This window comes from Lates calcarifer, linkage group LG4, assembly GCF_001640805.2.
Source record: "Lates calcarifer isolate ASB-BC8 linkage group LG4, TLL_Latcal_v3, whole genome shotgun sequence".
Classification (NCBI taxonomy): domain Eukaryota; kingdom Metazoa; phylum Chordata; class Actinopteri; family Centropomidae; genus Lates; species Lates calcarifer.
This window is the reverse complement of record NC_066836.1, coordinates 7,315,534-7,336,487: the sequence shown is the minus strand read 5'-3', so window position 1 is coordinate 7,336,487 and position 20,954 is coordinate 7,315,534. Positions and strand designations below refer to the sequence as shown.

At 42.0% G+C, this 20,954-nt stretch overlaps 1 protein-coding gene across 14 annotated transcripts in view; it reads right to left on the bottom strand.

Moving 5' to 3' along the window:
• The window catches only part of LOC108884197 (receptor-type tyrosine-protein phosphatase F), a 159,076-nt gene that overhangs the window by 12,431 nt on the left and 125,691 nt on the right, over positions 1-20,954 (bottom strand). For 10 of the 14 annotated variants that reach the window (XM_051069903.1, XM_018677922.2, XM_051069909.1 and 7 more), the window contains 8 exons: positions 18,427-18,581; positions 14,806-14,918; positions 12,071-12,103; positions 10,555-10,652; positions 6,800-6,923; positions 6,301-6,476; positions 1,688-1,807; positions 729-883 (listed from right to left, as the gene is read on the bottom strand). In XM_051069903.1, coding sequence (XP_050925860.1) covers positions 729-883; positions 1,688-1,807; positions 6,301-6,476; positions 6,800-6,923; positions 10,555-10,652; positions 12,071-12,103; positions 14,806-14,918; positions 18,427-18,581 — 974 coding nt within the window. The remainder of the gene's footprint in view (positions 1-728; positions 884-1,687; positions 1,808-6,300; positions 6,477-6,799; positions 6,924-10,554; positions 10,653-12,070; positions 12,104-14,805; positions 14,919-18,426; positions 18,582-20,954) is intronic. The other 4 variants (XM_051069906.1, XM_051069914.1, XM_051069908.1 and 1 more) reach the window with 1 other exon arrangement.

Sequence of the window (20,954 nt, the reverse complement as noted above, 5' to 3'; positions counted from 1 at the left end):
ATGTGACTTTACATTATATGATATTTTATGTATGAATCATCATCTGAATGTGGTCATAGAAAGTTCAGAAATCAAAAACTGAAATATGTCAGAATGCATTTAGAACAGTATTGTAATATAAGGTAAGCTTCCCGGTTCTATTATGTTCTCTCTCCATGCTTGACAGCTGAAAAAGTGGACATTATGCTTTCCAGGTTAGTTGATTTAAACCCTCTAGCATATGAGCTGGTCCATAATGAAATCGCTGCTGTAGACTAGGCAGAAAATTTGTGATTGTGGAAGCAGCCTAGGAGGCTTGATGACTGACGGGAAAATGTGCAACACGGAATTACTGAACCAAATTCATGATGGAAAAGAAAAAGGGTGTTGACCCCAAAAACAAGATTTCAGCACCTCTATTGCAGGCTGTGCTCTTTACAGTGTACTGGTAACACCCTTCAATATAACACACCTCTATTCTTATGTATTCCCTTTCAAAGTGTGATGTGACACTGTTAGCCATCATAATCATTAAAAGGAAAATTATCAGGACATAACATAATGCAAGAATTAGATTTAACCCTCAAATTAAGACTATAGCTAATTTCATAATTGTGTTTTCTTGTGTTGGATTTATACACTGCATGAATTGAACACAATATAAACACAAAATAAAACATAACTTGAGCAATTATGGGTATATAATTGTCTTCAAGAAAGAAGAAAAGAACGAGTCTGTATGCACCCACCTGCAGTGGACCACCATTGGCCCTGCATCTGGAGGATTGCAGGACTTTACCCGTCGAAGGAAGGCCAAGATGGGGGTGGGGTACTCTGGAACCCCATGATCTGGCCAGGCCATGAACTGGAACTGTCTCACCTCTCTCTTCTCACTGGAACCATTCTATAGAAGAGTAAGGGAAGAGTCAGTAAAGCTGAGGGGTGTAATATTTAGCTCAGTGTGATGTTCTGACATGTAATGTTCTGAAATATAATTGGCTGCCCTAGAAAAAGAAACTCGTCATACTGGTAAAAAAACATTGAGCAGGTAAAGGTCATACTATTTGATGAAAGACAGATGAAATTTTACAGTTAAAATCTTAAAAGAACAAGTGATTTAATTGTCAGACATGCAGCTATTTTAAGCAAAGGTCTTGGTTTGGCTCATAACTTTGATAGCAGCACATAATGTGCTCTACTTTCATAGCTGTGATCATTCTGCAAGTGTAGGTGTAGATAACATGTATCATTTTGGAATTGAACTCCAGCAGTTTCTTGGCAAGAGTTTCTTGGCATTGTCACCACTCCTGACTGAAACCAAGTAACCACTCTAGCTGGAGACCTGCATTTAATTGGGAATTGTGATAATGTTAGAAATTATAAGTTAGTAATGGAAGAGGAGAAATAAAAGGACAAAGCATCAGTCACATCACCACAGCACTGAACTATATGAATCAAAGTGAAAAAATGAAATCTTTCATTGCCTTTAAGAGAACAAGAGACAAATCTTGGATGTTAAAAACCAATTACGGTGGTGAAAAAAACGATTCCAGTGGTAATAGCCTTTATCAGTCTTCAGAAAAATAAGAAATTACATTTTAAAATATGACCCCGGTAATGATGAACCGCAATTACCTTCTGGGTACACGTCCTTCATGAGCATGCCTTGCTATATGGTTAACTGCAAATGAAAAAGGCATTACTTTACCTTGTAGAGGGCGAAGGTACGGACGCTGTAAGTGGCCAACTCCACAGTGTCCAGCATGGTGACCTGGATCATCCCATAGGTCTCTGTTCCTCGCGACGGCCAGTACTGGTCACACTTCACCTGGCAGAGCAAGAGAGAGGGGGGCACATTGTCAGGAGTGAACTGCCTTTTACATCCACCGTGAGGCAGGTGAGAGGCTTGTAGGATCACACTGTTTAACAAGGAGGGAACATTAGAGAGGTCAGATCAAAGGCTTTGTCCACTGTCTAATTAAAAACCGAAGAATCAGAGTCAGCTCCTGTATCTGCTGAAAAAACGAGCACCAGTGAATCAGGCACATGTGCTTCCATGTGTGTCTGCATTAGAAACAAGCTTCAGAAGAGCATTAAAAAGCCCACTTTGTCTTTTACCAGCCTGTGATCATTTTCAATTAGCTAATTGTCGAGTGGTTCGCAACCCTTTGTCATGTATGCTTTTGGCGCATTTGTGATGATTGGACGCTGCACTGTGGAAGGAGATGTGTCTAAAAACCCTGTTCTGGCCCACCGTGAAGGGACAGCAGGTTCAGCAACCTGGCTCCATATGTGCAGAGAACAAACTTAACTGTGGATGAGACTGAAGATCCTCCAAACATTGGCACTGAGTGGCTTTGCTTCAACCTGTATATCTATGAAAATGACAGACTTTGCTCTTCACTTCACTCCTTGCCATTTGCAAGGCTTAATTGGTATTAGATTGGAACAAGAAATTATTTAAAAATTGCTGACAGTCCGTCTTCTTCACTCATATATCTACCTGAACCCTTCTTCACCAGACTGATGGAAATTAACTACTGGGTGTCACTGGTGTTTGTGCTCTGTTTTTCAAACAGCAGCAGTAAGGTGTCTCTTCTAGAAACATCGGGAAAATGTGTCCAAAACTACTTTGGAATAATTAAGAGTAAAAAATAGGCCATCCAGTTATGCAATCATGCTTCATTGATTTTTACACCTAATTTAATAGCAAGCTTCTGGGTTCAGCAAATTCTCAGTGAATGTTTTCAAAACTTAAATGGAAACACCTGAAAAGCTTCTGACATGTAGTTTGGCTCTGTGAGGCAGGTTAAATCCCTCACAATTGTCCCCAAAATGCCATCTGTCTTTAATCAGTCAAAGGCACTCTGAGTAATTTTAAATTTTAAAGCTATGCAGGTAAAATTAGTCATCTCAGAGAAGCACTCTGCTATACTCTCATTTTCTATATAGAGACGGAACAAATGCAGACACTGTTCTAATGTCAGAATTGCTGGGACTAGGACTTGATGCCATTGATTTGGATAACATGAGAGGAAGAGAGATGTGGTGCAGGTAAGCTAATCATATTGATACTGCAGTACTGAGCTGACATTTGGAAGCACCTTGGCTGTCTCAGCGAGCTGGTACCAATCGACAAACAAAATGCGCTAAAATTCACCCCCTCACATTTCACCTCCCCCTGGTGACAGCTCCCATTCAGAGGCAGAGGCAGACTTTGCAGGAGAAACTCAATTGAGTGATAGGAAACCACTCGCAGTACAAACATATGGATTAGCAGTCACCACTGTAATGAATATCTCTGTGCTGTCTGAGGTTGGGTGGCATATTCTCCTTCACACACACACACACACACACATAATGCAGGTTTCACTATCATCTGTTTCTGTTTCTTTGAACCTTGCATCTCACATGTCGTCACCTGGCCTTTTGCAGAGGACACAGACCTCTTATCTAGTCACACACACACACACACACACACACACACACACACACACACACACACACACACACACACACACACACACACACACACAGACACAGTGCACACACAGTGCACACCAGTGACTAATATTTCTGGTCTCATTTCAAGTTCTGACCTTTTAGGGTTTTACTAACTGGTAATGATAGCGCAAGAGGAAGCTGAAATTTGCCTGCTGCTGGATCTCATCATATTTGTCAAGCTCCTGCTCTGTTTGGCATGAGACATCAGCCTAGCTGGGTGGTGGGAGGTTGACTCACTCACCATATGTGTATGTCTGTGTGCGTATGTGCGAGAGACAGAGACAAATAGAGGATGTGTATTTATGTAAAGGGACTGGACAAAATAACACACATCCCTGAAAAATGTAGCAATGCCACATGTCTAATCAGGACTACAGCCAGCTTTTTGTGATGTTTTGTAATTATCTTATTAAATGTCTATTCATTATCAACTTGCAAACATTGTTTGTTTGATGCAATTTGCAGTCTGATAGGATTTTTTTTCAGGGCTGCTCCAATTATTAAATAATGTCATTTTAGATGCAGAGGCAATGCAATCAATTCAGTTCACTGTTTGCTGCCTCATATTGCACTGGAATATGTTATTTAAAAATTGTGACAAACATATATATTTTGATTTATATATACTTGTGTAGCTGTTAACGTAGTAGTTTACACTTTATGGAAAATTCATCATATAAATGTCAGCAATGCAGGTAAAAACTGTTTTGGGGGATTAAGGCAGGAGTCAGCCTCTCCTGGTTTTGGAAATCAAACTGCTGCCCCAAAGCTACACCCTTCTACACCCTGTTTAATGATGTCATCCTAAAGATTTCAAGGTAGTCTGATAAAAGTGGGCAAAAATGTTTCCACCCCCAGCTGGTGCAGGGCAGGTTCAGTTCTTTGGTGTCTCTCTCCACAGTACTGGCAAGTCAATTGATTCTTGAATGTGTGTAGGAGGTGGGGACAGGCTGAGAGGATGTTTCATTTCAGGTTCCTATGTTGTGAGGTTTCTGTAATTTTGTCGCTGTATACATATATATGTGTGGCTGCAACTCTGGGATCAAAGCAGGAAAGCATGGTCATCTGTCATAGAGCTCTGAACCTGCCACTCAAGACACACAAAATATACAGAAAGGCATTTGAGAGGACACGTATATCCTTGCTGAGACTGACTGAATGTGTAATAAAAGTCATTATATCAAACACAACCACGCTGCAGGTATTCTCTGAGGCACAAATAAATGAGCTCTGCTCCAAAAAGACATAGTGAACTCATAATTTGCCTAAATGATTGATATCATGGCTCAAATTGTAAAAACATGAGAGTGTTTTGAGGGATGGTAAGTAATTTACATCTTTACTTGACAGAAGGGTAGCTTTTTTTTTACATACTCACTATAGATTAACTGAGCATCACGTAATGATTTTTCACCCTAAAGAAAAGTCAATGTCTAAGATTTTGGAAATGAACTCTTTCATTTACAATCCCTATTACTTCCAGTTCTTAGTCTGGGGACTCTCTTTCATTAAGGCACCGTATGCACACTAATAATGCACCACATACTGGCAGGGCTCCATGCTGATTTATTTTCTCAGAGGAATTCATGAGCATGATTTTGTGATGGTAATTAAATAAACCCATCCCAATTTTGAATCTCAAGTTGCCCATGTGCTCCTTTTTTGCTTTTATTAGCTTGACTGTATTTTTAGGAGCACACGGGTGTTGTTGGGTGACAATCCTCTTAACTCCAACTTCAGAGTTTTCATTATAGTGCCGTGGCTTTCGAAAGCCAAATTCAGAGAGTGCATACACAAATGAGACACTCTGAGTCTGTGAAACCTTGGCATGGTGTTGCTAAATTAAATATGTAGCAATCAAGTACTGAACTCTCTGAGCAATTTCTAAATAATGAATGACAGAGAATTTGCATTACGAAACTCTAAATATAACTACACTGTACATCTTCATAATTTACCTGAAAAATTTTCTTACTTTCAGTATGCATGTGTTTGTCATCATAAGCAAAGTTGCCATAGTAACTCCACCATAAGTGGAAAAACAAACAACAGGAGGGAAAATGGGACATGGTAAAAAGCTATTGTGCAATTTTACTTCACAAACAGATTTAGGAGGAATTCATGCAGAAGTTTTTAGAGATTGCTGAAGACTTGGGAGAAGAGAGGCAACATGAAGCGATACTGTCCACAGACAACCAAAATATCCTTTGAAGTCCTTGTGACTTTGATCAGACTGACAAATCCTGCTTTAAAGTAGGACTGGGGGTCTATATGCCTTCAGGCTTTGTTGGGTGTAATGTTACTTCTCTGCTGTCGAGCTACATAAACATATACATATATATGTCAGGAAACTCCATTTCTGGCTACTTTTCAACTTTTGACATTTCAACCACACCAACGTCATAATGCATCATTGTATTGTTGACTTCAATGGCTGTAATTTTTACAAGATAGCAATTTGTTTTCACCTAGTATTGTAGCTCTTTCTCTTTATAGCAGCCTCCTGATGGTTGGCTTAGTAACTAGGTAGTGGTAAAAGGTGTTATATCACATAAAAACGCCCCATCATTTCATACCTCTTTTCCACACATGCCACACAAGAAAATAAAATTTCAAAAGGGAAAATGTATTTCTGGTTTCTTTCTTTACCAGTAGATCACAAATAAATCATGAAGTAATCATTTTACATTCATGTGTTGTTTATTTCTGGTAAACCATGTAATTAAATCTTTTTGTGCGCACATGTCAATAAATCAATAAATGATAAGGAATGGCGTCACTGACAGCCTGTGTTTCTAGTAAATCGTCTCTTCTTACCCGTGACTTCTCCTCCAGTCTTGTCATCATGACAATGGTGTTGGATCTTTGCTCCCACACCATCCTCCAGAAGTCACTCAGTGTCTCTGGCAGAGGTCCCTGTGTGGCAATGTAGGCATTCTGTTTCCTGTAGCCATCGATGTAGTTGGCGTTGATGTAGTCACTGCCTGGAACAGCTGTAAGAAAGAGCAGGGAGCATATAACTCATATGACACAGTTTTTAAAATCAATATTATTGCTCAGACAGAAAGATTACATTGAGATAATTTTAATTAAAGTGTTTATATTTTGACACATGAGACATTCTGCCTCTGTCAATCACTTATGATGCATGGTACGTAACATATTATCAACAGTCTGTATTGAAGAAAAATGGTTACATTGGTTTGTGGATATAAATGGGAGATGTCTATCTTTAGTACTGGTAAAGGAGACCTCAATCAATGGCAGACTCCGTCAACGGCTATCTGTAGGGTTAAGTGGTTACATGACCTCTTACCATCAACAGAGGTGAGCACCACTCTGGAGTGGTCATAGGCGATGACATTTGCATAGCGATTCTTTGGCTTGTTGACTTCCATGTTGGAGTTCTCCCAGGTAAACTGCTGCCCTGGATCAATGGACTGTGAGAGACGGCAGGAGAAAGCAAACAACAGAAAGATGGAGAGAGAACGATTATAAGAGAGTGCACACAGAGCAAAGAAAAGCAAAGAAAGAAAATAAAAGCACAAAGGGGGACTCTTGAATATAACATTGGTAAAAGGATAGGGCAAAATTACTCTGCTGTCTGCTGTCAGCCACTCAACAGCCGTATACTATGGACAACAAAGCCTTTAAATGAAACATATACCCAACCCATGTCACTTGAAAAAGCCACTGTGGAGTGTTACAGGTAAATCCTTTGATATTCTCTTTTATAAACTGCAGGCTGAGGCTATCCGTTAACAAAGCGCCATATTGCTGGCTCCACTGCAACTGCTGTTGGTGCATTAACAGGTTAATTATGTGCATGACATTTGATGTCTTGAATGCTAGTGAGGCAGAAATATAAAGGGGCTTGTTTTGCTCCAGTCATCATCATCAATTGAGCCAAGACAACAAGCCAACATATTTGTCCGATACAAAATGATGAGAAAGAATTGGTTTTAGGGAGCTGAATAAGTGTTTTGCTGAAGCTTATAGGCAACCACAAACATTCATCCTCTCCCTTTAGGACAGTCCTATTGAATTACCTAATTCTGAGAAGTCACATGCATGACTGATTGTGGTAACTATGATTCTTTTCATTCTGTCTTTCTTTCGTTTCTCATTTTCTATTTCTGTTGCCTTCTCCTATGTTGTATTTTTGTTACACCCCAGCTTCTCTCTGTTTCTAAACCTTTCCATCTTACATCATTTGTCTCTCAGGCTAAGACGACAGTAGACTGCATACATATTGATCTGGGGAGATATGTGATGGCCTCCCATCCCTTGGCTCAATAATGTCACAGAGTCTCTTGTTATTCTGTATCGATCTCCCTCAGCTCGCACCGGAACCATGTCCACTAATTCCCCAGACCTTTCGCCTCGCAAATCCAGCAGGACTCAGAATGACATCTTCGAAATTCCTTCACTTACTTAATGTGGGTGTACCACTAATTTAATTATTAGAGGCTATTTTATGTCAAAACTTGACAGCTCAAACATAATGATAATTATCATTGAATAAAGGATTAAATAAAGGGTGCAAGGTGAGGCCTAGAGAGAATTCTGGGCCATAAATTGATGAGCATTTTTAAAAGTGTGGTGGTGGTGTCTTAAGCTACACTCGAGGCAGGAGTGGTTTTCTGTACTATAACAACCAAGACACTCAGTTAGTCAGTCAGTTAACTTGTATATCACAGGTACAGCAAATTGGTTTTCAATACTCTTGCAACAACAGTAACTTTCTAGCTCTCACTATGTTGCCATACAGAGATTAGTGACACCCAAATAGGTACAAATATGGCAAGAACAAGCTACTTTTGGACTAGACTATTTTAGTTTCCAGAGAAAAGCATGTACATTCCATTTGATTTTGAACAAGATATGAAAAAACTGGAGTGCTCATATGCAAGAAACTTCTACTACAGCTCCAAATTGTTCAGCCGTGAGAGTCATGTGGGCATAGGCCTATTGCTGCTGATGAGCTCAGCACTGCCAATTTCTCTGTCCACGCCTGCCAGTATGAAGAGAAAGATTTCATTTGCAGTCAAAACATGTCATATCCATTTGAGGGCTCAGTGAACACAGCGGGCAGACTAGACTGATGACAACTAGCAAACAAGTAAGGTAGAGATGGTAGAAAGAGGTGAGAAGCAAACGCCGAAGGTTTTCTCGCTGACACACTGGAAATGCTTTCAAATGAACATAATGATAGTGCTATGACGACTGCAGCGTGATATTTGCTGCCTGCTATAAAAAGACTGTCAGGGGGAGCTGCAGCATGCCTGATTGACAAATTCTGCTCATTACCCAGTGTGCTCATTGCTCAGTGTGATGCGGACTGGCGTTGGTGGTAAAGGAAGTGTCAGGCCGCCTAAAACATCAGGGAGAGGAAGTGGTGAAGCCTCTACAAATTCTGTGCCTTGGGGTAAGGCACAACGGGAGCAGCCGGCGAACGTGACTGTGACAAAGCGCCATGAGCTCTGCCACAGCGCCTCGGCTGGCAAAGAGACGGGCGGCCATCTGCCGGGCATGGAGGGGGTCTTCCCTGGCTTAGAATGACTGGTGCAGGGAGGGATTGGGGCCGGGCTGGTTGCCTGCAGTCATACAAGCCACTTCTCTGGCTTGATTCGTTTACACTAACTCAACAGGGCAATGTGCTGGAGAGGCACTGAGCAACACAAGAAAGCACTTAATTGAGTGCAGATTTTTACCAAGGCCTAATTATCTCCCCAGTTAGCTGTTAATTTCACAGTGAACCGCATCGAAAATCTATTACAATTATATACCATATTATAAAATATGCAACTCTGCATACAAACATATAATGTATATTTTGTCATGCTCTATAGTGGACCCTTCATGTGTGTTCGTGTGAGAATCTTCTTTGAATTGATATAAATGGGAGGGACAAAACATTCCTATCAGTGTAACATAATACAGTTCAGCAGCACAACAAATTACATCATCTAAAATGACCATGAGGATGAAGAAAAACCTCTCTCAAACTATTTCAACAAAAACATAACATTATAACCTAAGGTTGGATTTGTGCATGGCTGTTGTATTAGAATGTATTAGATGTTAGTTGTAGAAGTACTACAACTGAGTATAATCACATAAGAAATGTGCCTTAATCATGTTGGACAAATTGGACAAATATGGTTTACTAATGAAATGTTTTAAAATGATTTTTTTTTTTCATGTGGGCAACACTACTGGGCAGATGATGGAACAGTTATATAAGCCTTTCAAATAGATGTTATTTTCACAGTAAACACTGGACAAGGCAGATAACAGAACAGTTATAAAATGTTGGCTAAAGTTTGTGCTTGTGGTGATGCTCATGGAAAGGTCATGAGGTCACTGAAATAAATTTGCTGTTTCTCTCTAGGGAGTGTGAAATTGCACTACAAATTTCATGCTGTAGCAACATAGGCTGGTCACAGACAGACGGAGGCAATCACATAACCTTTAAGGTTATAGTGAGTGTAAAAAAAAGATCTACAGTCACTTCAAAAGCTTTGTTGGATCCATCAGTGTGAGGAATAGAGCTGATTAGACAAAACAGATCGAACAATCAGAGCAAATAAATAAAGGACAGCTCTTGTTTTTCTGCATTCAAGGATGACTCTTCTCTTCATCTGGCCTCGCTTAGTCCCCAAACCAACTATGTGCCACTTTAAATGCAAATTTGCTCCCTTTTTTTTAAAGGAAGACACTGACAAGAGATAATCCCTCATGGAGTTGCATCAGAGAGACCGCCTGCAAAATAACATTCTTCGGGGAAACATCAAGACGCACACAGATTGCTTAAGCAACTCGCCACCTGCTAGCTTTGTGAAAAAGCATCTCGCAGCATTTAATGTAAGTGTTGGTTTCCTGGTGGGATTGGTAATAGAGCTGTAAAAATGACTGAAGAATATGAAAGAAGTCTCCCATAATCCATTAGAATACATGCATATGGGATCAAACAGACGTAAACACAAAACTTTGTCCCAGACACAATAAAAAAGAAAAACATTTATATGCTTGAAAGACACTGATACACCATTAGTGCATGGCTCTTACCTCATACTCCTGCGAAAAGCGGAGGCCGTCATTGGCCTTCAGACGCTCTATGTGATCAGCCAGGTCAATGACAGGAATGGGTGGGTGTTCCCTCATTCCTGGGAGAGCAAGAGGAGGAAGAAGAAGAGGGGGAAAAAAAGAAAGGAGTGAGACCTGGCTGTTCCTAACATCAGACATGGACATCGACTTACACAAACACTGGTTGAACCACAGGGTGAGTGAGGCTGCCAGTGGGACCATGAGGTGGCTGTGTAACGGTGAGGAGAGTGCACTTTGTTCAACAATGCATGAAGAGAGGGAGAAAAGAGGCAAGAGAGAGAGAGAGAAAGAGAGGGGGAGAGAAAGAGAGAGAGAGAGTGCACAAGTTGAAACAGGCTGGTGACATTTGGTGATATCGTCATGCTAAGTGAGGAGGACATAGGTGGGGCTGGCTCTGTGATGCACATGAGTGACTGGGTGAGCATGCTCCTGGAAGGAAGCGGGAGGCAGACATCTCTCTGACTCCACAACGCTCAATTGGTGGCAGAGGTGGGATCAGAGCAAGTACCCACAAGTCTCTACAAATCAGTCACACTGTCACTTCCCAGAGAGGAAAAAAAACTGACTGGTCACCAGCCAAAACTCATTTCTTTGAAAATCTCTTTCCTTACAATAGACTATCTTTCGGCCCAGCCTGGAGCGCTTGGGCTGGATTAATTTCAAACAACCCCCCTGCCGCTCTCTAGATTTCTCATCGCCGGGTTATTGGATGATTTATTGCTAATCTACCGACACAAATTCCCCCTGTGCCTCTGAACTTGGCAAGGCTCTGTGCTTAAACGGATTGCTGGGAACTTGCCTTATGTGTTAAAAGTTAACTGTATGCCACGCATGAAGACGCTCTAAAAGTTATACATGGTGCATCGTTAACCTAACATATAGCCTTCAAGTCACACAGAGATCAGAAAGACTTTAAACTGGTATAGATATTAACATTAGTGCCTTTGGCTGAGCGCATCTGTAAGGTCATGGGTCATGCTTTCAGATGAGCGACTGCTGAAAGCTCATTATTGCTGCAATGCTAATGGCTAATGTCTGGTAACTATGGCCACTGCACAAAATGAGACCTGACCAATTATACTAATTTAATACTATCACACAGGGGGACCTATAAGCACATTAACATCAGTGTGTATGTATTTGTGCGCATTCAGCCAGGTCTTTTATAGCCATGTTGTTGGTTAAATGGAGAGTGAAGTCATAGATAACAAGGCTAATGCACAGCAAGTGTAACTGTCCGCACTGCTCAACTATCCATGAAACCATCTAGTCCTCTGCTTCCAAACCAAAAAGGTGTTGTGGGAAGTTCACAGCCTAGAGAGGACACTGCTGCATCCTTGGAGTGCCAGAGGCTTCAAGCTTGTGGGCTTGTGATGTCTGTCAGGATTGCAACAGGGGAATGGGATCAGGAGCGAGTGAGAGAGGAAGAGCGACTGCATGTGTGGGAAATACACAGTAGGTGAGAGATCAGACTAACTTGGAGTGTTGGGACAGCGATGAGAGCTGGGACCTGTGGAGAGAGGAGAATGAAGGAGGGAGGAAGAAGAACACTCAATCAATGGAGAAGGCTCAGGATCAGAATAGGGCCAAACAGTATCTGCAAATAACCTTTAAAGCTAGTCGGAGTGCACGGCTGTTGGTGTTTGCCCTCTTGGGACAATTCAAGTAGTGTACTTTAGGCTGTTAAACAGAAGAGCATACAAAGCTGGACTTTAAAAAATATTCCAGTGACTGCTAAGTGTAAACTGCACGACTGAGTAAAGGGCACAACATATTTTATTTGAAGTGGGAAAAAAAAGTGAGAGCACCTGAATTTTGGTAATATCCCCTCATTGCACATGAAAACTGTGGTCATGCATAACACCGACGGCAAGTATGGTAGGTCAAGCTGAACCAGGAAGTCAGTCTATAAACTTTAATGGATGTTTACAACAGGCAGTTTGGGTGATAATTTTACCATTTGACTTTGTTTTCTCTTTCAAATAAAGTTGGCTAACCTGGAGGTTTGTTTCAAACCTGTGTAACTGTCTGACTGCCTGTATTCTTTGCTCCACTGGACTTGGTGAGTACAATCTTATTATTACAGAAAGAAATGATGCCCAAAACTACAACCCAGGTTATATGGGACCAGAATTTCCCTTTAAACTGCTCCCCTGTGACTACTTACTGCAAATTGCACTACGCTGTAAATGGCGCTACATGCTTTATCTGAACTGTTAAACACAAGTGATCTAAGTTAAGTATCTACAAATAGCATTTGAACCAGGTCTGGCAAGGATAAACCAGGTCATTTACTCACACGTCTATCACTGGAGTGCCAAAAGGTAAAGTATAGTCGAGGTCTGTTTAACAAACCAACATGCTGGAGACGTGAGCTACAATCTGCTGGACCACTTAACAACAATCAGAATCAGAGCAGGAATGTTCACCTGCTGTGTGCAAATCAAAGAGAGAAGGAACCAGAGACAGAAGAATGAGCCGTTCAATATTCACTCAGCTCAGCCTTGGAGTCTCAATTGTGATTTTTGATAATCACCACTCTTGAAGCAAAACAGCGAGGTGGAAAGGGAGAGAAAAAAAGAGATAAATGTTGATGTGAGGAGGGAGAGAGAGAGAGAGGGGGACAGAGTGAGAAAAAGAGAGAGAGATTACCCTACAGGGGGAAATGGAAGACAAAAGAGGAAAGAGGTGGAGTGGGAGGATGGAAGAACAGGGCTCTTTTAGAGCAGCAGCACTGCTTAATTCCTCTGCAGGGGTTCAAAGGGGCTGTGTGTGTGTGTATGTGTGTGTACGGCGAGTGGGATCTTTAATAACCCGTGAGAAGGGATACACACACACACACACACACACAAAACACACAGGAATGCACAAACGCGTGTGCACTGGGGTTGACATTTTCTCTCAGCTCCATTGTTCCCTCCGCCTGGCTCACCTTGACATCAGAGGCAGCAGGACTCATTACCAGCTGGGTGGAATGAAAGGAGCTCATGGAGGGAGGAGGAGCGAGGACTGGGGGGGGATCAGGAGGAAAAAGGAAGAAGGCTGATGCTGAGGCGGGCACCCTGACACAGTCCCCACTCAAAACCCACCCCACTTCACTACTGTGCGTGGATGGAATCTGAATTCACTCAGCCTGACTCCAGTGATGCTGACCAGAGCTGCATATGATGGTGAACATGATTTGTTTATTTTCTTTTATCGACCTGTTTTTTTTTCTATTTTTTTGAGAACTTGAGAACTAGCCTGAGGATAAATAATGTAATAAGGAGGACACATGAATTCCATACAGAAACATCTGTTATAAGGCACTAATAAACAAGAGATTCACCAAAAGAAAGAGGAAAGCAAGTGTTCATTGCAGAAGTAGATTGCTTTTGGAAAGACTATTAAGATGAAAAAAAAATCTTTCCAAAATGCAATATCAACCATTAAAGAAAAAAGAAGCTTAAAAATAAAACATATTGTAGGTATGAGTCACCTTTAGATCTTTCCTCTCAGTGTTGAATAGAATCATCTGTGTTTTTAAATTACTGACTGAAGATTTTCATTTTCAAATCCTCAGCCACAAAGGCAGAATATATTTTTTACACTTTTTTTTTATGAAAGAAACATTGACTGAACCTGCACTCTTTTCCAGCAATGTTATGATTAAAATGTACACACTTGGCATAGACAGTCATGCAATTCAACAAACTTGCCCAAATGCAACACACTTTACTCAGTTTACCACTATACAGGTCCATGCGAGAAAGTGGAAGTTGATTTGGCATTCATGTCATATCCTAGTTATTTTGTCTATCTGATGTGTGTATATCTGAGTTATGATTGATTATGAATTTCCATGTGGGAAACTCAGATTTTTCTGAAAGCTCCAATATATCCATCTTGGCACTGGAGTGCCTGAAAACCAAACAAATAGGGATAAATTACATCAGCCAAAGTCTGATGTTCAGTGTACTTAAACCCTAATTCAGTAGATACGTTGTTACATTATCAATGTACAGTCAATCACACGACAGCTCTATAATCATACAACTGTCTTGATGACGTGAACACAATCATAAACACTGGAATCTTTCCTGTCTCTACCATCCATCTCATATGACATGAACACACCATAAGTTCATTTTTCTGGGACAGCTGCTGTGGGAAAGCAAAGTAAACTTAACCATTTGTGGCTACATGTATGATTGTTAGACTGTTTTTTATTACCTGGGGTCTGGTAGTTGAGTCTTCTCATCTCCACAGGGTCAGAAGAGTTGGCCAGCAGGGAGTCTTTCACCCCACCTGAGTGCTCATCTTTGGGTAGGGGTGATGCACGTTTCCTGTTGTGGCAGAAACAGGCAGTAAGGTGTTAGTCACGTCATGCCAAGACCACCTAAATGCTTAATGCAGGAGTGCTAACTAAGCCATCAATTCCTCAAGCTAACCCAAGTGACAATGACAGGATGACATTAATGGTTCCTCTATATGGTTAGAAAGTAAGAAGAATGCAAACATCTTCAAGTTTGATGAGGTTAATGGCATAGTTAATGGTTCTCAAAAGTAGTTCTGAGGACCAGCAATTCAAGAGACAGTAGGTAGCAGGGCATTACCCCCATTAGTTTGCCAACTGGGGTTTAATGTGTTTGAAGAAACGCCATCATTTTGCTGGAGTGGGCTAAGTTGGGTTTGTTTGCTGCTGGATAGGTGACAGCTGCTGTGTGAGTATGTGTACATGAGCGTGTGTGTTTGTGTGTAGCAAAGATTTAAATGTGTGATTTTTGCTGCTGTGTGTGTGTGCTAACAACACATTGTGTTTACTGGCTTTCCAGATTGAGAGGAAAACAGGCGGATGCTGTAATTAGCTCATCAGCTGGGTGGCACAACACTGGGTAATTAGACCAGTTTCTGCAGCACCTGCGCTGCCAGGCCCGGCCTAGCTGAGTATAGCACAGCACAGAACAGAAGAGCACAGCTCGGACTGGCTCAGCTCAGTCGACCGTAGGTTTGTCCATCAGGTGGAGAGAGGAACAGAAAATGCAGCCTGCCTGTATTCTGATGTTCAGACAGCTAGCATCTGTTGACATACACACACAAACAGGCACACAGATGTACGCTTTCCCACCTCTCTCACTTTCACAACTATACACTCGCACAGATACAGCTGCAGACTCACAAGCCTTCTGACTGCAAATGGAAATGGGCGGAAGGAAGCATCAGGGCGCCCTGTGGAAATTTCACATCTCATTGCACTCCATTTGCAAGTGGCGAGCGTGGGTTTTAGGCAGGAGCGGGGCCTTCTGTTGAAGCCCGGCGTGGTGAGAATACATAAAGCTGGTGGTACGCACACAGCCTTAACCCGGTCCACCTCAGCCGCCAGGGCATGGGCCTCTCCGCCACCTGTTATCTTATGCAGCAGAGGCTTAAGCTAATACTAGCAGCGTGACGGCTAATCTATGACAAGCATCTCTTCCTCTCCAGCCGAGAGCTGAGCCAGACTGTATCCGGTTTTCCCAGAGATCACTGGTGGTGCTGGTCTGGGCTGGGGGAGGGGTTGAAAGAGTTGGGCATCTGTGATTTGTACTCCACACCCCTCATCTCTCCCTCTGACCCAATCAGATGCCAATCTACATGACACTTTAGTGCTGGGCTAAAGTAAACATGGCAGCAATCTCAATGGGGTTATTCATCTCAGGCTCAAAGTAAGGGTTAAGACATGTGAGAATGTAAGTACACACAGACTTATACACACACAGACACACAGTGTGAGTGTATGAGTGTGTGTGCAGTACAGGGAGCACTTAATGAGGGTAGAACAGAGCCCTTTGTTGAGACTCCTGCCATGAGGAAGCAGGGAGAGGGGGAAAAAAGGCTAAAAGTGTAGGAATGGGTCTCGGTGGAAAATGTCAGCTTAAAAGATGGGAACATTTCTTTTTCAGCAGTTTCCCCCGTCTGGCATTTACTTCACAATGGCCCATTCAGCAGCAGGTGATGCCTTGGTATATTCAGATGGGGCCAATCTTGAAGGGGTGCGCTGACACTGGCTGGATAATGAAACACAGCACGGAGACAAACCATGGTAGACAGGACGATCTGAAGAGGAACACTGGCACTAGATGTGGAACATGCACTACTACACAGATTTGACCTGGGGGTTCCTTTAACCCCTGTTATCAAGGGCTGCAGAGTCTGCTGCTTCTCATGTCTTGTAAGACTTGAAAGACTGGACAAATCAGATTAGACACATCAATTTAGAAATGTTTCCCTGTATTTTTATTTGAGCAATTTTTTGTAAATCCAATTGGAGCATGGGGGGAGCTGACTCTGCAACCCTAAGGAGCTGATGAATACCATCAATTTAACAACACAAATGAAGGGGACTTGGATGATGGGAGATGAAGTTGTGACTGATATAACAGTGACAGTACCCACCTTTCCTGTTTGCTGCATTCATAGAGGGCAAAAAGAAGGAGGTGGGGGTGTTAATAGGCAATTGTTACCCATATGGACCTGACTCTGACTATTTCCAGAAAGCTAAATCTAGTTCTTCCAGAATTTGAAACCACATCTTGAAAACACAGCATAAAAAGTTATCCTACTACTTGCTGGAGACTTTCTGAGAATAACCTCTTCATTGTTCACTGCTTGTGTTGGTCTTGGCAAATATGCAGGTAGCAATAACAACCCGAGTTAGAGTGTGATTATTCCTTTGCACATTTACTGCCAGTCCACAGTGAAAAGGGCAGACAGCCACCTCCCCGCAGTCCCTCCTGTCAATCTGTGTCTATGTGGAGAAAGGGTTTCCAAACAGAAGATGGAAGCTCTTTCTCCACTACTCAGCAGAGAGCAGTCTCAAGGCCTATTATTAACCAGTCCTGTTCTGAGTCTGCTGGAGACGGCAGCTACGCAGCAGTCTGCAAGACAGTGGATGGCAGGTTGGAGAATAGGTATGATGGGAAATGGCAAATTTGTAATAGAGCCATCGAGGGAAGATAGGGAGGTGGGACTTAATCAGGAGGAAACCAAGTGTAACCAAATAAATAATGACTTGTAGGTAATAGATTCCCATTTAAAAAGGTATTTTTATAGGGTCCGAGCAACATTATCGTTATCATTACTGACTCTGCTGTCAACATGCAAGTAATTGTTTAATACTAACAAGCCTAAAGAACGGCTGGTTGTATTTACGGCTGCAACTAAGGATTATTTTCAGTGACAAATTGTCAGTTATTTGTTTGACTGAAACGATAATTCAATTATCAGTATAACAAAGACAACAATGTAATATTATCATTTATCTGTACCTCTTCAGCACGTTGTTGGCCTGTGTCTATCCACAGTGTGCTGCACAGGGGCAGCTGAAGTGCTTTTAGGAGATATTGACTGAGCTTTTAGTTAAGACCTCTGTAGCAGCCCTCTGTTTGTTATTTGAAATGACCAATGGTGTTGGCCAAAACACATTTCTCACTCCTAACTAAGAGTTTCTGACAGCCAAGCTATGCTTTTCATTAGGGAGGCAATGTCAGCTGCCATTCCAACTGACACTTCACATAGTACTGTTAAAAAGACCAACTGGGCTGAAATCTTTTGGGGAGAAATGAGGATTTTCTGAAAGACAAATCAATCTGTCTCTGGTTCCGTTCCAGTTACACTGTATATTATGGTAAGGAAATTGGATGTTACAGTTTGGTGTGTGAGCAGGCCAGTGCAAGTGGCAGAGGGGAGCATTTCTCATTACCATTCCTGATGCAACCAAAAGAAATTCACAATCACAACTGTCACTGCAGTTCAACCTCGAATAAACAGAAGAGAAGAATGACTGAAGAATGACACAGAAGCACAGCCTCTTACTTTTTAAAGAGCAGGATGGCGATGACAATGATGATGATGAGGACCACAGCCAACACTGGGCCCATGACCCACAACATTTCGGGCTGCTCCATCCCCTGAGACAGACCTGCTTTGACCTGGATTGGGTCTGAGTAGGGACTGGCTGAAAATGTCATCTGTAAGGGAAAACAAAGAAGGAAAGCACAGGTTTGTAAGAGACAAGGCAAAATATTCCCTTCTTACCATCTTACCATATAGTGGCCTTCCTTATGGAGTTTTTAGATTTCCAAAAAACGTTCAATATAAAGTTTTTAAATGTAGAGGAACCATAGAAGGTCTTGCGTGATATGTACAAAGTTGGTCTAAATCTACATTTGAATATTTTCCTTAACTTTTTGTTGGCTTTCAGAAATTGTAGGTGAAGAACTGCAGGGGCTTATTACTATAATAAAACCTTAGCTACACAAGCTCAAGGTAAGAAACTTTTTTTTTTGGATTATGCTTGAAGTTTACAAAGGCATATGGGTCATGGGTATTGGGAGACAATGACAGAGAAGCTAAGAGACATACTTTTATTTTCTTAAATCAAGAGAAAAACTTAAGGAATCAAAAAAAGGAAATTATTTTCTATATCTAATACAAGAATGTTGGAAATAATGAAATACTAAATATATATTTAATATATAAATATATATATGTATATAATGTTAGCTGAAAAGGAATCAAAATATCTTATTGCAGATTTCTTGTTTCTGGCACCTTGAGAAGCAAGTTATTTCATGCTAATAATAGGCCACGGTTCAAGGATACAGCAGAACAAGCCATAAAACTATCGACCAAACTAAAACGACACTTTCCCAAAAACAATAACCATCTTGGCTAATGAAGTTATTATTATGTTTCTATTAAAGAATCACATTATATGAAACTGAGACTGCAGATGACAGAGACGTGCGACACAGGAGAGGGAGAGAGGTAGAGACAGAGAGGCAGGGATTAGTGTGCATGTCCCTTGGTCGCTGAGATAAATGGGGGCACAGGAGAGGACTCATCTCTTCTTCATTAGTGTTCACACCGTGACGGAAGAGGAGGAGGAGGAGGAGGAGGAGGAGGAGGTGACAGTGAGGGTGCGTTTCCACCTTGGCTGTAAATGAGACATCTCCCCTGCTCCTTCGTCTTCAAATGACGGAGGGGAGGGGGGAGGAAGACAGTGTGTGAGTAGGTATCTGAGGAGTGGGTGCACAAGGCGACGCAGTGTGGTGTTTAAAAATGTGCCTGAAAGAGGAGGGAGTCCAACTGTGGGAGAGCAAGGTGACAGATGAGAAAAAAAAAGAGGGATGTGCGAGGCAACTCTCGTTAGGGCTCAGCGTGCCTCCTATTGAATGACGATGGGAGATGCAGGTCGGGAAGAGGAGGAGGGTGTGTGGAGGGGCATGGGTGACAGATCGCAGAGCTCGAAGGGAATTGGGCTCCCAGCATGCAGCGGGAGTGGCGGGGCGGCAGGCAGCAGTAATCCGGATCATTAGCCGCACAGCAGCCTGCTCTTCGGCACACAGGCAGATATTAATTGGAAAGATAAGCTGAGATGAGCTCAAAGAGTCTTGTGCTCTGTCATATAGTTCTGTTATCTCTCCTACTCTCGGGCAACTGCCGGAAAAAATTACCGTATGGGTGTGAGAGTGTTATAGCATGTCTCAATCGTGTACGTGCAAGCCAGTGCGTTCTGATATTACGCACAGACACAAGATAATTCAAGTGAGAAAGTAAAAAGATTCACATTTATATTTTTAAGCAGGAGTTTACAGCAACAATACTTTTCATTTGTCTTTTACACACACAGATATACACACTAGGAACATGAGACCAGTTCTCTCCTGATCTGTGCGCCTTTGGGAGGAACCTATTATCCAAGAACAAAGAGAAACGACACAGCGGTGGGACGCTGCTCATGTGACGACACCACAAGGCTTCCTGTTCCTTTGGGAGGGCCCAAAAAGGGCTGTAGGATGTGGCCCTGCAGGGAATCCTGGGAAAAAACTTTTTTTTTCCTGGTGTAACAAATGACTGCAGCTGTGCTTTCAGAGAAGGATAAGGGAGGAAGAGCGAGAGGAGAAGAGAGGGCCCAACAAAAAGAGAGGGCTTTTTGTCTGTTGGTCACGGCGAAGTACTGGGATCATCCATTTGAACGGCCCTAATATCTGATAAAAGCTCAGTCACGCAGCTCCTAATGCTTCTGCCCTCGCAGAGTGGGATCACAATGGAGCAATGGTGCAGTAAGGGAATGTGTGAGCCTGAGAGTGAGTGAGTCAGAGAGGCATAAAAGCAAATATATGTGTGTACCTCTTACTACTCTGAATCAGTGTGTATTTATATGTCCAGTATGCACATGGGTGGGTTGTGTGTATAAGAAATAGGGTTGGATCCATGTTGATAAAACACCTGGAACCCCAAAGTTTAGAGGGCAGGGTTCGTATTTCTCTGTCTGATGCTTCTGTTACTTAAAAAGTCTCAATTTTAGCTAATTAACAACAATTGTGTAAGAAATTTGC